The 16,896-nt window shown below is 42.0% G+C and overlaps 1 protein-coding gene across 4 annotated transcripts in view; it reads right to left on the reverse strand.

The window, feature by feature from the left end:
- Nucleotides 1-4,167: 4,167 nt before the first annotated feature.
- The window catches only part of CYRIA (CYFIP related Rac1 interactor A), an 86,303-nt gene continuing 73,574 nt past the window's right edge, over nt 4,168-16,896 (reverse strand). For all 4 annotated transcript variants that reach the window (XM_054728146.1, XM_054728148.1, XM_054728144.1 and 1 more), the window contains 7 exons: nt 15,212-15,348; nt 14,685-14,762; nt 14,392-14,508; nt 14,222-14,301; nt 12,420-12,546; nt 9,103-9,173; nt 4,168-7,514 (listed from right to left, as the gene is read on the reverse strand). In XM_054728146.1, the coding sequence (XP_054584121.1) occupies nt 7,451-7,514; nt 9,103-9,173; nt 12,420-12,546; nt 14,222-14,301; nt 14,392-14,508; nt 14,685-14,762; nt 15,212-15,348 (674 nt within the window). In that variant the 3' untranslated portion in view covers nt 4,168-7,450. The remainder of the gene's footprint in view (nt 7,515-9,102; nt 9,174-12,419; nt 12,547-14,221; nt 14,302-14,391; nt 14,509-14,684; nt 14,763-15,211; nt 15,349-16,896) is intronic.

Here is a 16,896-nt window from a genome sequence, read left to right on the forward strand (position 1 = left end):
GGCAAGAAATAAAAGGGATTAGGGTTGATAAAGTAAAACTTTGGGTCCTTATTGATAGATAGTCTATGTCAAACATTTAATGAAATTCAGGAAGACCTAACTAAATTAGAAGATTTACAGTAATGGGTGGTAAGACTCAATTGTTAATATGCTTATTCTCCCAAAGTTAATGTGTAGATTCAAAGAAATTCCAATAAAATCCCACCAAGATTTATTTTGGGGGTAGAAATCAACAATCTGCTTCTAATATTCCAATGGAAATTAAAGTAATAGAATAGCAAAACTTATTTGAAAAAGAACAAAATTAAAATTTTTAATGGAACAGCAATTAACATCTCTGAGAACATATTTCAGGAAACTGGCTAAGACCAATAGTATGGCACAGACATTGCCAGACATATGTCATGGAAAGATGGGTGTTGACTGTGTAGAGAATGGATGAGAAGAGGAAGTAAGTAAAGTCTGAGTGATCTAAGGGACAGATAATGAAGCTTGGAGTAAATAAAGCAAATGAGCCAGGGAGAATTTGAGTTTTTGAGAGCTCTTTAGAAATGATATTTGTTAGGTATCGATAATCAGCTGTAAGAAGAAGAAAGAGTCATGCCTATGAGTTGGGCTTGAATCTAAAGACACTGTGAAAATGGAAACTCAAGATGATACCTGGGCATTTCAAACTACTTTCTGCTCATCTTCTGTGATATTCAGAAGCCCCAGGACAAAGAAAAATATGTTCACAGTACCTAGCAACTTTATTTTTATAATGAACATATTGTCTTTGCTAACCAGGATTCTAGAGACAAAGTTGAACCAACTAATAGTGCTTATAGATGCCAGGATAAATGACTGTGGACTGTTAGGGCAACACTCCTAGATTGCTATCCAAGGTGCTGAATAGATTTGTCTAGTTTTTGGAAATGCCTTCTGTTGCCCTTCTTTCCTTGCCTCTGATGGAGTAGCTGCCTAATCCCAGACTGAACAAGACCCCACCTGAATAGCACACCTGCCCTTGCTAGGACTAGCTGACTCGAACTTTTGATCAAGACATCAAACTGACTTCTCAGCTGGACTCCTAGCAGACCAGCAGCAAGCTGCAAGCTCTCTGTGTTCATGGAAGTTAAAAATATCCTCACAGATAGGTTAATATTTCCTCTAGGAATAAAACTGACCAACCAGGAGAGTAGAAAATTTGTTACTGTGGATGGTTGTGAGCTGTCAAAATTAATTCTCAGGGATTCATGTCAGCAAACTCAGGTTTCAGATCCCTGAAGTCTCCAGTTTGCAGGAAGCTTCTATTGGTCACTAGCATATGTTGAGCTTGGTCCTCTAAGGGACATTTTCCTTCCCTCAGGAACTTAAAATCTAGTTGAAAAGCAAACATATAATTTAAAGTACTATATGTAGTTTCAAATAAATTAAATGCATGAGGAACTAAGAAGAGAGAGGATCAGCATGTACTGGGGTAGATGGGGAAAGCTTCATGGAGGAGGTGAGTATGACCTGGGTCTTGATGTAGTGGTAGACTTCAGATAAACAATGAGGAAGAGGGTGCATTAATGTCAACATGATGAAGTAGAAATTCCCATGGTACATTTTGGAGGTAAATACCCCCAGATTCAACCTACAGCTCCCTATCATTTCATCTTCCTCACACATAGAATACCACCACCTTTATACCCATTCCCACAGTGAATATATCATGTTTTCATACAAAAGAAAATTCTTTCAAATATATTGACATTTGGAAGGAAATAATTTAATAGCTGCCACAAGTACTTTCAATATTTTTCTAGAAACATGCTTCTTTGAGGTATAAGGGGCCTTTTAAAACTACTGGTCCTCAAGTCACAACATGGAAGACTTGGGTGGCTTAGAGATGCTTGATTAAATAATAAATATAGCTCTGTCAGGGTGCAAAAATATTAAAAATGATCACAAAGCACAAAGAGGAGGGATCTGGATATGTGCTACTGATGGGAAAAACTGAAAGATTTCAATGAGAAAAGACTTTCTTAAGTGAATTTACAAGAACTTTCAGCCAAAAGACTCTTTCTAAACTAAATTCTAGGACATCTAAAATCTTATCAGAATTTCAAAGGGTATTTTGATGGAGGTATTTTTCAGAAGGTATTTACATGATATCCAGGATACTTCCAGGATTTCTGCACTTTATGTAATAGAAAACAGGCGAGAGAAGAGCTATAGAAGTAGAAATACAGTCCCAGCAGCTTGATTTGACCATGGAAAAAAAAGCTCCCTTCTTTAAAGTTTGAGTTTTGAGCTGGAGCAGACAGAATGGCCAAAACCTCTCATTATTTAGATACCATGTAGGTATGATCAGGACCATTTTCTACTAATAGAAATCAGGATTTTGACATTGGATAAATTAATACACTTAATGAATATAGTTTACATAAATTAATCAATATTATTATTAGTATTATTTAATCAGTCACTTAGTTTGTGATGGGTAAATAGAGTGCATAATTTTCTTCTCTTTTTTTAAGTTTAAATATATTTTTATTTATTTCAGAGAGGACAGGAGAGGGAGAGATAGAAACATCATTGTTGAGAGAGAATCGTTGATCAGCTGCCTCCTGCAAAACCCACACTGGGGATGGAGCCCACATCCTGCAAACTGGACATGTGCCCTGACTGGGAATTGAACCATGACCTCCTGGTTCATAGGTCGATGCTCGACCACTGAACCATGCTGGCTGGACAAGAGTGCATAATTTTCAAACAGCCAACACTTAGGAATTCTATCTATTCATTGACAACCTAAAGCATAAAATCAGGTGTGAACACAAATTGCAAATATTCACCAGGTTTCATGAATTCAGCCAGCTGAACCCCTCATCCTATCCTTCCAAGAGAACCCTGATTAACAATAAACTTTCTGGTTGGTATGAAGGGTGTTCAATTCCTCATTAGCTGTATTCCTCTTGACAATCACACATATACTCTACTCAATTTTTCCTGTCACTGAACTCTCAACCCTCATTTAATTAGGATTTCTCCCTCCCTTCCTCCCCTCTCCCAGCTTTTGTCCACTTATAATCTGTCCAATATGTCAATTTATAGAAAATGTCCCATTTCTACTAATTTCTTTTTGTCTTTTGTATAAGACACCATAGAAGGGTTCTCTTGGGGATTCTGATCCATTGAGAACACACATAATTAGGTCTCAGGTGATTCGCTTACAGGCATTGAAAGTAATGCTCTAGAATAGTTTCAGTGTTCAACAGTGAAGAGAATTGCCTTGGTGCTAAAGTTGCCTGAAAAACTGTACTTATAAGGAATATAATATTTGCTGATTTTGCCAAATTCACAAAATGCTATTGTACTTATGACTGAAAGAGCATTTATTAAGGCTTCTTAGCCTCCGTGGACAAGTATATCTCATGCATTTCTGTACTTATTTTATGCTTTTTTCCTAATGGAGAGTCTTTGCTGAAATGAATAAGACACAGCTGATACCAAGAGCAGTACATTTGGGGTATTTCATGTTGTACTTGAAGAAACTGAGGCATAGAGAAGTCAAAGGCAGAATATGTGATTTCCTGGTGCTCAGGACAGATCTTTGGCAAATATTTATGCATGTCACATATCTATGATCATGTGCTTATCACCCATTCCACCTTGAACATCATATAAAATAGAGGTGTACTTTTAAATATATGTACCAAATTTTAATTTTCATTTCACACCCAAAACTTCTGTACAAAAAGAGGCAAAGCAGGCAAAAAATCACAATGATAGCAAACAAGATATGAAAACTTTAAAGCAGCTTTGTGTATGCACCAGCTTTCATGGATGTAGTGGGGAAATTGGAGCTTCAGAGGGTTTCTTTATGATAAAATTTCAACATTTATTATGAATATCTAGAGAACGCACAGCCGTCTGGGATACACAATTGAATGAGAAGTCTCTGAATTCTCCTGGACACTTGGATTCCCAAATTGAGTAGGTTTTATTTTTCTTTTGAGGAAGCATGAAATTATTTTTACTTCAATGTGATGATGTATCAAAAACTTCAGTTTGCCATTAATATCTTGGTATAATGGTAATGACTAGGAGTGAACTTGGATGAAGCATGATATTAACTGGTAGTTAAAAGATAGTATCCAAGACTTTCTTTCTGGTTGTTAATTAATATGCCAGTCTGAATGAGTCACCACAATTCAAACATTTATTGCCACTTGTTTTGCGCTTCTTTTTTTTTAAATCTACTAATTCCTTGTGGTACATGAAAGGTTTCTGAGAACAAAGTTATAATGCTAAAATAGCAGTGGTTCTGAGAAATGTAATTTTCATTTTGTTGCTTGCCCCCCAAATAAATATGGGAGTAACAGAAGACACTGTTTATTTGAAAACTATGAGACAACAGATATGAAATATAGTTAACATTGACATGGAGACTGTTGCTAGCACTTTCCCTAAACCACCCATAGGTCTTGGATGCATGTGCATGCAGCATAGAAACCATGATTGTTCAAGGACTCCTGATGCCTGGAGGACAGACTGTTAAAGGAATTTGTCTCCCACAGTAGCTCTGGAGTGGGCCCAAGGCCCACCACCTGCCCGTGATCACAGACATTCAGTTAACCTGCCCTCCTGACACTCAGAGGCAACCTTTCAGACCCTGGGCTTTGGAGAACCCACATCCTGGCGAATGAATTTTGGCTTTGAGACAAGACAACCTGGCTAAACTGGGGCAGGCCAGCAGCCCCTCCCATATATTTGGTCCCTTTTGATAGAAAGTCTAATTAAAAAATGATACCCGTGCTCAACTGTTTGCTCTGCAAGTCCATTCCTCTTTCCAAGACGGAATCGCCTTTCCTGATAAAGGAGGAAAACGGACCCAGTGATGATGAGCATTGAATGCCTCTATATGTACAATCTTGACAGTTGTCGCCCAAGGATACCATATGGCTGCCAAATAGGAGAACTTTTCTTAAGCTGAATATTTAATGAATGTGTTCACCCATTGCTACCCCATTTTCTGGCTTCCTCTGGGACATTAGAACCCCTACGCTTGAAAAGTTACTCAAGGCCAACTAGTGTGATTCTATTCTGGTGGGAGAAGAGCCATCCAAGCAGCTGTACTGGTTCAGCTTGAAAAGCTTTAAGGAAAAGGGTCTTTCCTCTCTCTGTTGACTGACATTTAGATACAGACCATGGAGCCTGTTCTGCCACGGCTGGATTTCTTTGATCAAAATAAAACAAAACACATGTACACCTCCCCTTTTCTTGGAGGACTCAAGGGAATGCCAGCTGGCCACCAAAATCTGGGAAGCAATGGTGTGACAGCTCATTTCTTGGGACATTGTGAATGGCGCCAAGCTCTAAGGTACCCAGACCCAGCTTCTGGAATGATCATCCACTTGGTAACTTGCTGTCTACCAGAAGCAGGTAAGTAATTATCCAGGCCAGACTGAGGATTTATTTTAAAGTATCCAGTCTCATCCCATAGTAGGTATATATAGGCCACATGGTGAAAAGAAAGAGCATGGCGTCAGGAGTGAGGCATCCTGGGTTCTAGTCCTACACTGGGGCAGTGGGGTCCTGATTGACTTCACCCTCTGTCTTTTTTTCCATTCGAGATTAGATTTCCTGGATTTCGTTCCAAGCTCTGATCTTCAGACAAAATAACTCTAGGCTAGTGGTTCCCAACGTGGGGCACATGCCCCACAGGGGGGCAATTTGATTTTTAAGGGGGGCAATTCGAGAATGAGATATTAACAGTGATTTTTTTGCATTTTTTATGGTTCTAGGGGCCTTATATACAGTATATAAATGTATATTGTGACATATTTATGCATTTCAGTTCTCTAGTATATGTTTTGAAACTTTATTTGCTCTTTTTTCATATCACTTCATATTATTTTTTTAACAATTTCTTAGTGATTTCTTCCTCAGTACTTCAACTGCCCTTTTGTTCTTTTATTTTTCTCTTTCATGGATACCATGTTCTTTGGAAGCTTGTTTAGACCAAGTTAATGGCCTTTTGGGCTTCCTCCATGTGAATAGGAGTTCACTTTTTGAATAATAAGAATTATATGTCACAGAGGGGCATCAAGATTTGAGAGATGCTTAGGTGGGGCATGGCTAAAAAAAGGTTGGGAACCACTGCTCTAGGCCTTGTCATACCATCAATCATCAGGATAAGGTGGGATGATGCTTACTGGACTCCACTAACTATGGAAGAATGTGGGAGTCAGTCATTTTAGTGACGGGTAGCCTTAGACTCTAAAGGTAGCCTTAGGCATAGAGGGCTCCTGGAGAATGTCGGTTTTCAATGTCCATTTTAGAGATGAGAAAGGTGAGACACAGCTGAAGTGAGTTTCCCAAGATCACACTGTGAATGAATAGGGCTAGAACTAACTCCAGGAACTCTGACCAGGCTTTACTCAAGGCAACAAGCTAGCAATGGGCCAGGGAGAAACTGTTTTAAAGACAAGGTAACCAGAAAACATAGATTTTTTTTCCCCCTCCAAATTCCCCCAGTTTTCTGGTAACTATTGAAGTACCCCAGAACTCTATTGTCACATGAATGGTCCACAGAGAACAAGGCTCCTATGTGGACGGGCTGAGTGCCCAGCACTATGCAAATAACTGCAATGTCAGCAAGCTTACCACAATTTCAAAGCCAGAGCTCCACGTCCTTGTCCCTGTGACAGAGGGTTGAAGATTTGTCCTGTTGTCTGGGTGTCCTTCCTCCCAACGTGTCCCCGACTTCCAAGACAACCACTTTCGACAGCCTACCTACGACAGCCCACCTATCTATTCTGGCTTCTCTCCCGCGGACTGATTCAAACACAGGTGATTTTCCTCTTGCAAACGGAAAGGGAACTGCAGAGGGGCATACAGCCAACAGAAAGGGAAAATGCTGATGAATGAAACACGTGCGAACAGAAAGGCTGCACGTGTGGTCTGCAGTCTCGGGAAAGAGAGGGGGCGTGCTGAATTCCAAACACCTGGGCTGGAACCGCCACGTGCATTTTTCTTTTTTCTGGATTTCTCTCTCCCTCTGCCAGGATACCAGTCGTGTTTCTTGTAGCTGAGCCGATACAGGAAATCAAATGCTTTGTGTTTCTATCACTATACTTCCCAGAGAGATTACACATCTAGAATTTAAACACTACCACAAACTATCAGCAAGTTCTGATTGTTACAGGTGTAGTTAAAGGACTCCAGTGGCAAAGTTCATCTCCAACTTTTGCCTTTGGAGGAGGGGGTTTTGTTTTAGACATCAAAGGTAAGGCTCTCAAGTCAACTTATGCTCTGCTGGGTTGAGTCAGTCAGGATACAAATTAAGGTCCATATATTGCAGTGACAAGAAGGAAACGGTTATGTAAATACACAAGTATTAACATCAATCTGTATTAAATTATGTAAACATATACATCTTCTGAGGTCAGTACATAGATCCTCTTCTTGGAGCAGAGCTTTACTGGAGCATTGCTCGAATCTGTTTGGAAGTCGACTCATCGTTCAAGTGCTTTGTAGTGAACCTGGATGGAGAGAGGATGATGGCGTTCACTGTGCGAATAGTGCTCTGTGAAAGCTTCAATAATGACTCACCAGCCCATCTTTGCCTTGGGAGACACAAATGCTGTTTATAAATCAAGCTTAGGCTTGGTTCTTTAGACAGAGAGCCACATTCCAATGCCCAGAGTACTCTCATATGGATTGAATATTTGATTCTTCCTTCCAGAGGAATTGTGTATTACGGTTATTAAACTAATAGATCAAATACTCAAACAATTACGGAGGGGCTGTTAAACAGTCTCATTACCAGGGAAGTAGACTTCACATGACTGAGTGCAGGATCTCGGCCATCTCGGCCACCCCTGCTAAGTCACGAATTTGAAAATATGGATTTGCATAGCAACACAGCAGCTCTAAAACGTTTCTAGTTTTCTACTTTCCAGGCAACACTTATCCTCATTGACACCACCAGGGGGCACAAGTGGAAGTGAACAACAACAACGACAAAAAATGATGCAATCTGCATCCTCACATTAACCTGGTGCAGAAATAGTTTATGAAAAGGAAAGGAAGGAGAAGTAACATGTAATAAAACCTTGACCATGTCCTAGGCTCTCCATGTAAGTTCTCGTTTCACTGACACTAACTCTTTGTAAGAGAGATTATTTACCTCCATTTTACAGATGTCAAAACTGAGATGTGGAGAGGTTACGTGACCCATTCCAGATCACAAAGATGACCAGGAAGGATGTGTGAACAATTTGGATACAGGTCTGGCTGCCTCAGAAGCCTGTGCTGTCTCACTTTATCAGTGCCTAGTGGGCACACATATGCCAGTACACACAGGAGACCCACCGCCTACCACAGTGCCCTACTCTGGAAGTCTTGCTTGATTCAAAAACTTCAGTAACTGAAGTCTCTTTACTAAGATGAAAAGCCAGCCTTCTGTGAAATGGGCACCATTGGAGAAAACCTTGGTTGACCCTCAGAATCCTGAAGGCTCTTACAGTAACTCTAAAACCGTTTTGAACAATGAACAATGATGGAGGAGCTCCACAAAACAGGATCAATCTCAGTGTCTAGTTTATTCATTTCATAGGCATCTCATTCCTTCACTGACTGAATGAAGATAATTGATGGGCCTTACTTCTCTGCGTTGTGATGATGAAATGAGACAACGTGACTGGGAGCGGAGTACAAAACATTAAGCGTCGTACGCAGGTGGAATATTACTGATCTATACCCGAAGCCAGGGAGGCTGCTTCGTCTGACGAGCCCCTACTAACCACAACCATTAAGCAGTGTGGCCGGGAGTTGGGGCCATAACCTGTGGGATCACCCAGACCTGGATTGAGGTCCTAGCTTGGACATCTGTTGTGCAACTTTTGGCAAGTTATTTGACTTCCCTAAATCTCAGTGTCTTCCATCTGTAAAAAGGAGATGATAAAAATGGCACTGACCTTAACAGGTTGTGGGGAAGAGCAAATGTATTACAATATGCAAAGGACTACGCCTGATGCCTTAGCCCTCAGTCCCTAACTGCTTCTACGTTTGCAAAAGATCTGAAGGGTTGGCCACCCCTGGCAAAGCTACCCCAGGCCTGAGGCTCACCTGAGGGCATTCAGCAGCCCCTCCACACTGTCCGGGGCCTGTTCCTTCAAAACCTTTATGCAGCCTTTCATCTGGGAGGAGAAAGCACAGCATTTGTTAATATCCTCGTAATTCTGTCCATAATAACTTCTGTCCATTATAGTATTTGTCCATAATAATATCACATTATTCCTGCTCACAGAAGTAACCAACAGACCTTCTTCTTCCCCCGCCCCCAATCCTTGAATCTATCCCACCAGCAATTCAGTGCAAAAGTGAGTTGCTCCTCTGGGCTTCCAGAAGGTTCCACATCAGTTGTTATACTGTCCTGCAGTTGAACATTTTACATATCTGGCGTGTGGGGACACAGACTTGAGCCTTGGATCTTCTTGTCTTTTGCTCCAGAGCTAAGGGCAGGGCTTTTCCTCCAGGAGGTGCTCAGTGGAGGCTGAATGGATTATAAACCTGACCACTTTATCCCATCCCTCTGCCCTGAATGTTTTTCCTCCTTCAGCTGTTTGTTAAGACTCAACTGAAGATCACCAACACCAGGAAGCCTCTTCTGACTGCATTACCTTCACCAGGCAGAGGTCACCGCCACCTTCCTGCATTCGCCATAGTGCACTGGCAGTTGGAGAACCTTGGGGATGCTAGTGCCCACATTGACTCCCTCACTTGACAGGAGAGGATTGGGAAAGACCAGTGGCTGGGAATGTGAACCACGTGGAGACAGAATGACTGGGCTTCATCCATGCTTACTTGTTTAATATCTTCATGAACCGAGGCAAGTTTCTTAGCTTTTTGTGCCTTTGGAATATAATTTATTCAAAATTTGGGGAGATCATGAAAATCAAATTTATATAGATCACAATAATATTATGCATACCCTGGAAATATTTTTTGACAAAGGAAGAATCTTGCTGCAAAGAATATGGTCACTCGTTTTAAACTCAAACGTTCATGCACTATATCAGGTTTGGGTACATTCAAGACCTCTTTTATAATGGTCACTTATCAACATTTTCTGTGGGTATATCTCTGGTATGCTGAAAGTTTTTCTTTTAAAAAAAAATTGGATTGATTTGAGAGAGAGAGAGAGGAAGGAAGAGAGAGAGAAACATCGATTTGTTGTTCCACTTATTTATGCATTCATTGGTTGGTTTTTTAAATGTGCCCCTACTGGGGATTGAACCTGCAACCCTCTTGTATTGAGACAATGCTCTAACTGACTGAGCTACCCAGCCAGTGTGAAAATTTTTCTTAAAAACTTGATAAACCCTGATAGTTGGATGGAGGTAGCCAAAGCACAGGGTTAAGAATCATTTGGGGGTCATGTATAGGCTTATTGAGAAAGAATGTCATGGTCAATCAGAGATGCCAATCATGGGTACAGGATGGGACCAAACTGCGTGATGTAGAGATTTGTTCACTCTCCCAATGGAGCTCATAGTTCAGTGGGAGGAGAGAGACAAATAGCTCATTATCCTGTGTGTTCTTGTAAAAGATGCTAAAGGAGCAATGGGACCATAGATTAGAACAGACTTGTAAGAGCAGTGGGTACGCTTTGGGAATGTCTAGTTCTATTTCAGGCTGATTAAAGTCATGGGTGTGAATAACAAGATGCAGTTAGGAATGTAGTCAGGGCCAGATTCAATGTGGGGTTCATAGTATGTTAGGAAGTTAGGGGCATTTTCCTGTAGAAAACACCCTTGATGGGTGTTAAATAATCTAGCAATGTGACTAATATGGAAATGGATCAGAGGAAGCAAGACTGGAGATAGGAGGAGCAGTGGGGAGCTCCTAAGGGTATGGTCATCTGTCTATGGTGAGGTTACTACAGATCATTTTAATTTTCTGTATTTTGATTTCCTGTATTCTCCAAAAGTTTTCATACTAAATATTTTCTTGGTAAACAAATAATTACAAAAAAATAAGTAAGACTCCCTGAAGAGTCATGTCTAGCTGTGCTAGGAAGCTGGATCCTCAAAATGAGTGATCCAGGTTGCATTTTTAATTGATAGATTTTCTCACATTCTGCAGACTCATGGCCCCTCTGGGCAGGCAGACTTTCTGCGTGTCCAGGACTAAAGCATCAAAGACGCTGTTCTGTGTAGATGAAGTGTCATAAAGGGTGCCAGACTGTTAGTACAAAGAGGTCCTATTCTGTACTTAAAAGGTTTTAAGTCAACAAATGGGATACACTACTTGGGGATGCTTGAAGCAAGTGCTGGGCTGAGAGGATGCATGTTTTTATCCCACTATCAATAGGAAATCACTTGCACACCAACATCGACTGTTTTCCCATTATATTCATTCATTCATTCATTCATTCATTCAGCAAAAGCTCTATGGCACATCTATTGAGTCCCATGCTCTATGTGCCATGGACACTCCTAAGCAGTAAGTCAGACATTAGGTGTATAGATAATGGTCTCTGCTCTAGTCAAAGAACTGCGTCTGTGAGGGAGTCAGGAAATCCAAAATGGTAAATGCTCTCGGGGTTGGAAAAGAAGGAGGGCCCTGATCCATGCAGGGGCAGGATGAGGGGCTATTTGAGGAGGGTCTGAAAGGAATCCACCCACAAGAGAAAAGGAAGGGTGCTCAGGGCAGGGAAAAGAGCTCAGGCACCTGCCAATGACAAGAAAAGGCATGGGAATCTGGTGGAGGCACTGGAAAGTGGGGTGGAGAGGAAGTTAGAATGTTGTTTGGGATTTGAGGATGGTGTCTTGTGAGCCAGTATCTCTTAATGCTTTTCATATAACGTATTAAAAAAATATTTTGCCCTAGCTGGTTTGGCTCAGTAGATAGAGTGTTGGCTTGTGTACTGGACTGAAGGATCCTGGGTTCGATTCTGGTCAAGGGCATATGCCCAGGTTGCAGGCTCGATCCCCAGTAGGGGAACATGCAGGAGGCAACCGATCAATGATTCTCTCTTATCGTTGCTACTTCTCTCTCTCTCTCTCTCTCTCTCTCTCTCTCTCTCTCTCTCTCTCTCTTCTTCTTCTCTGAAATCAATAAAAATATATTTTAAAAAATATATTTATATAACACTGTGATAAACTGAAGGAGCATTTGCAGCTAAGTGACTGTTCATCTGCTCAGCTCCTCTACTGGCTGAGCGGATCAGCTCCTCCACGTTCCTGCTATGCTTTTGAGGTTGGATGCTCTGTTGTAAGCACATAAAAAAGATTGGACTTCTTCCTATGAGGAGAGGTACCAGGATGGGGCTTGTGTCTTGGAGAGGTCATTCTTAGTGGGAGGTGGAGGAGAGAGCAGCAAGGTCTCCTTGGCAGCATTTATGTACTCTTATTGGAAAGCACATTTTATAATATTCTTACATCGATCTTGGACGTCTTGCAGAAAGCTCCCACGGGGTGGACGTGGTCGTAGAGGATGATGACCCCCACCATCACCCTCATGCAGAACATCAGCGTTTCTTCGCTCGTAAACCGGCTCCTGTACTCCCTGGGAGAGAGGGGAAATGGCAGGGGGGTTACTTCCTGGCCCGAGCATGCTCATGTCTGGCTCCACACTGGCTGCCTTAGACTCCTCCAACCCTCTCTTGAGAACAATCCCAGACATGCACCAACCAGGTTAATATGCTCTTCTAGAAACCCATGATGATAATTCTCCTCGAATCTATCCCACCAGCAATTCAGTGCAAAAATAAGGTAAATTAGAGGGCAGTCAATTCTCTTCTCTTCTGCCCTTCAGTGAGCCAGCTCACCGCGTACATCACTCCCCACCCATCAATCCTGAATATTTTATAGCAGTTCCCTCTGGCTGTCCAAGATTATAGAGAATAATGGCTTCATTATAGAGAAAAAGAATCAAGCTCATTTCCACAGAGCAGCTATCGTGTCTCCAGTCAGGGTAACTTCCTTTGTTAAGATACAGGCTGCAGATTGAATTAAATTGTGGAAGATACCTTAAAGAAATGATGTGCCAGTCATTGGGCTGTGAGTATGCGTGAAGTCTGAATTTTGTTCACTTACCCTGACAGGGTCTCTGATGATTCAGATAATTCTGGCCAATACCAGAGGCTTTCTTAATATCTATTTTCTTATGAATTTGCCCTTCAATGAAGATGATTACTGTTTTTGTCTTGGAGTAACTATTAACTTTGGTATAAGCAAAATATTTTAAATTAATATCATCTTCCAACGTGAACAGAACATCAAAAATTTTAAGGCATTTTTTATCCCTCTGGGCATCCCAAACACTCTGCAATTTAGATGGGGTTCTGAGAATGGTATCATATGAGGAGACCAGGGCCCAGGCAGTTCAGACCACTTGTCTCTGGGCTCAGAGGGGGCTACAGATATAAGCGGAACCCTGACTTTTGAGTGTGGATTTCCTCATTCCCATGCTGCCTCATCCTCAACAAACTCAACCATTTTTTAAAAATCTAGCAACCAGCTTAAATACAAAGAGATGCCGGGAGAGAAAGTGAGAGAGAGAGAGATCTTCATTATCACTCCTGTAACAGTCTTACCACTTCTCCTGGTTCTAAATCTCCTCTCAAATCTTTTCTCCAACATATTACTAATACTATCCAGTTATTTCACTCAATCCTCCATTTGATTCTTACACAATTTCTACAGCATCTTTCTTTGTTTTTTGGTTTTTTTTGTTAATCCTCACCTGAGGATATTTTTCCATTGATCTTTTAGAGAGAGTGGAAGAGAGAAGGGAAGACAGAGAGAAACATCGATGTGAGAGAAACACACCGATTGGTTGTCTCCTGCATGTGTCCTGACCAGGGCCTGGGCTGGGGAGGAGCCTGAAACCAAGGTACGTGCCCTTGACAGGAATTGAATCCGGGACCCTTTGGTCTACAGGCCAATGCTCTATCTATCCACTGAGCCAAACCGGCTAGGGCTCTACAGCATTTTTGACTCGAGTTTTGGCTCTGCCATCTAACAAGTTTTGCAATCCTTGGAGAGTCAGCCTCAGCTTCCCCAGCTCTGACATAGGATAACAACACCTACCACTGAGAGTTCTTTATGAGATTAATTCAGGTAACAGATGTGTGACTGCTAATGTGCTGACCCAGTGGTTAGGAGTCATCGGCATCATTATACCAACAGGCTCTGCCTGGTGAGCTCTCGACCACCAGTACAGCTCCGATGTCACTTACGGTGTTTCCAGCATGACTTTACAGACACTCGTCATGGTACTGAGGCAGTCTGTGGTGTTCTCTATCGGCAGGGTTTTGTTCTAAATGGGAGACACAAATGGATGTTAGCCCTGCCAGTAGCCTTTACCCGCAATTAAGGAAAAAGCACCTCGTAGCTCAAGTCCACTTACTTCGGAGACAAAGTGCATTGTGGCATTGCTAAGGGTTTTCAGCATGGGCGTGGCTTCCGCATAGAAGAGGGACATTCGATTGGCCATCTCGTTATTGACTTCATTCTCAATGTCTAGCTGATAAAAACAAGAAGAGAAGATGCAATTGATAAAGAGATGGTCAAAATCCCCAAACAATGTCCCCTGGAAATTGAATTATAGATAAGACTATCTTCTCCCTGAGACCTCCCGATGCAGACACCAAAAGAGACGTGGAGTGTGGGTGTCTAGACCCAAGGGACCCAGGCACTCACGTGCATGTTGTTGATGCGGTTGCGGCTTATTGTCCTCCTGTAGTAGCTGAAGTCATTCTGAATAGCCGGGTTCCTCATCTGAAATTCAGAAGGGAGGGGAGAAGGGCATCTCTCAGCATCAGGTGGGGAATTCACATGGGGAGCCCAGCACTAGATCTGCAAACACATCAAGACTTCTCTTTGCTACATGAGTCCATGCAACTTCTGGTTAAAAATAAGCACTCGGAGCTTCATTATTTAAAAATATGCCCTGTTTTCACAGGGAAGTATATTTGTTCTCAATGAGGAGCAGACACTCGAAAATGTCTCTTATTGCATTAACAGAATTTGAATTTTCACATGAAAACCACTATCTTAAGTCACTTTACCACCATGAGTGCAAATTCTCGCCACATTCTATGTCTCCCTAGGGAAGGAGCTACGGTATCTCACTCATGTTTCTCTTCCCCACCCTGCAGCACTGCAGAGGATTTGTACACAGCAGGAACTCAGTACAAGCTTAAATCATCAAACATATGTGGCCTAACCTTCAGCTCATCGAATCGAAGGGTAAAATGCAGGATTTCCGCAAATTCCTTTGCCAGTGCCTGCTCTCGCTCCAGGTGCTGGGTTGGCGTGTAAGGTGGACAGGTCAGAGATTCTAATAAACTCTGAAGAGCTTTCTCTGGAAGTCAAAGGGATAAATACATATTTGAGACGGCCTGTAGAGATCCTTCAAAAGCACCATCTGCAGCCCCCGTTGACATTCTCAGAGATAACCTGCCGGGGTGGGTCTTTCTGCTCCCTGTGCTTCCATGTCACTGTGGGTGATACGATGTGTGTGGACCAGGAAGAGAAGGAGCCTTCACGCTGAGCAGGCTGCCTCCACTGCTGAAGTCCCCTCCCAACCCCACGCCATGGCCACATGGTTATGTAAAGGTCTCTCCAAGCTCAGCTGCACCTTCCCGTTCAGTAGTGCCAACTGCCAACAGTGTTGGGAAACCATAAACACATGTTTTTGGATCACGTGCATGAGACAGCCATTCATGATCCAGGATGAGACGGCGTGGCCCAGAACACATGGGTCAGATAACCTGCTTTGCAGGGAGAGACCTCGGGTTCCATTCCCGCTCTTCTCTGCATCTACAGTCTCACCTATTCCCAGCAATATTTCTCCTACTAACCCATTGCCATATCTACCTCCATTATTGCCCTTGAAACTGTCACATTACTCCCACTTGTCTGTTTTTAAACGCTCCCTCCAGTTTTCACGTCAGTGTATTTCTAAAAGCACTGAGTCATTTAATCAACCTTTTACATTAGGGGTTGGGAAACTATGGTCCCCAGGTCAAATTTGGCCCTTTATTTAGAAGTCTTATAAAAAAATTAAATAAAGTTTTATTTAAAAAAATCAGGCACACTCATTCCTCTATATATTGGCTATGGTGAGTTTTGTGTGACAATGGCAGAGTTGATTAGTTGCAACAAAGACGGGATGGCCCACATGCCTAAAATACATTTTATCTGGCTCTTTACAGAAATGTTGCCAGGACCTGCTCTATAGTCCTTTGATGTCCTTCAGCATCTTCAGCAGACACAGAGCATCCTTCAGCATCTTTACAAGGGCGTTTCTAGCCCTTTCCACCCCTGGGACTGCACTGTCTTCTGAGGCAGCTAGTTCTACCTTGACCTCCCCCGGCAGGGGCGTCTTTTTCCTTCTGTTGAACTGAAACGTGGCTTCTTAGGTTTCAGTTCATGGGTCTGGATATAGACTTTGAGGAAACTGATCCTGCATCAACCTGAGAGTCTTCAAAAGCTCTGTCTTCCTGAAAAACTGTTTTGGTTTATTCAACTACTCCTTCTGGGTCTTAGCTTCAAGTTCCCTCAAAATCATGGCTATTATTCTCCTCAGTTTCACTGTTTTCTTTTTAAAATGTAGCACTTATCTGTGGCAAAAGTAAGAGTAGAACATGATTATGCCTCTTCTTCACTGTAGACATATTGGCGAAGGAAACCTCAGCTTTCCTGTTGAGGGGAGTGGTTACATCAGATGATGCTCACATTGAGCCTATTGTCAAGCAGACCTGACTTTGCTCTTGCTTCTGCAAAGCCATCTTATACCTTCCAGGGTTCTATTTGTCCTGTTTCTGTTGTTGTTGTTGTTGTTGTTCTAAAGTTTAAGGGCAGAGCATTCTATTTGTTTTTCTTGTATTAAATTTTATGTATTAAGTTT

Source organism: Eptesicus fuscus, chromosome 16, assembly GCF_027574615.1.
Source record: "Eptesicus fuscus isolate TK198812 chromosome 16, DD_ASM_mEF_20220401, whole genome shotgun sequence".
Classification (NCBI taxonomy): Eukaryota; Metazoa; Chordata; class Mammalia; order Chiroptera; family Vespertilionidae; genus Eptesicus; species Eptesicus fuscus.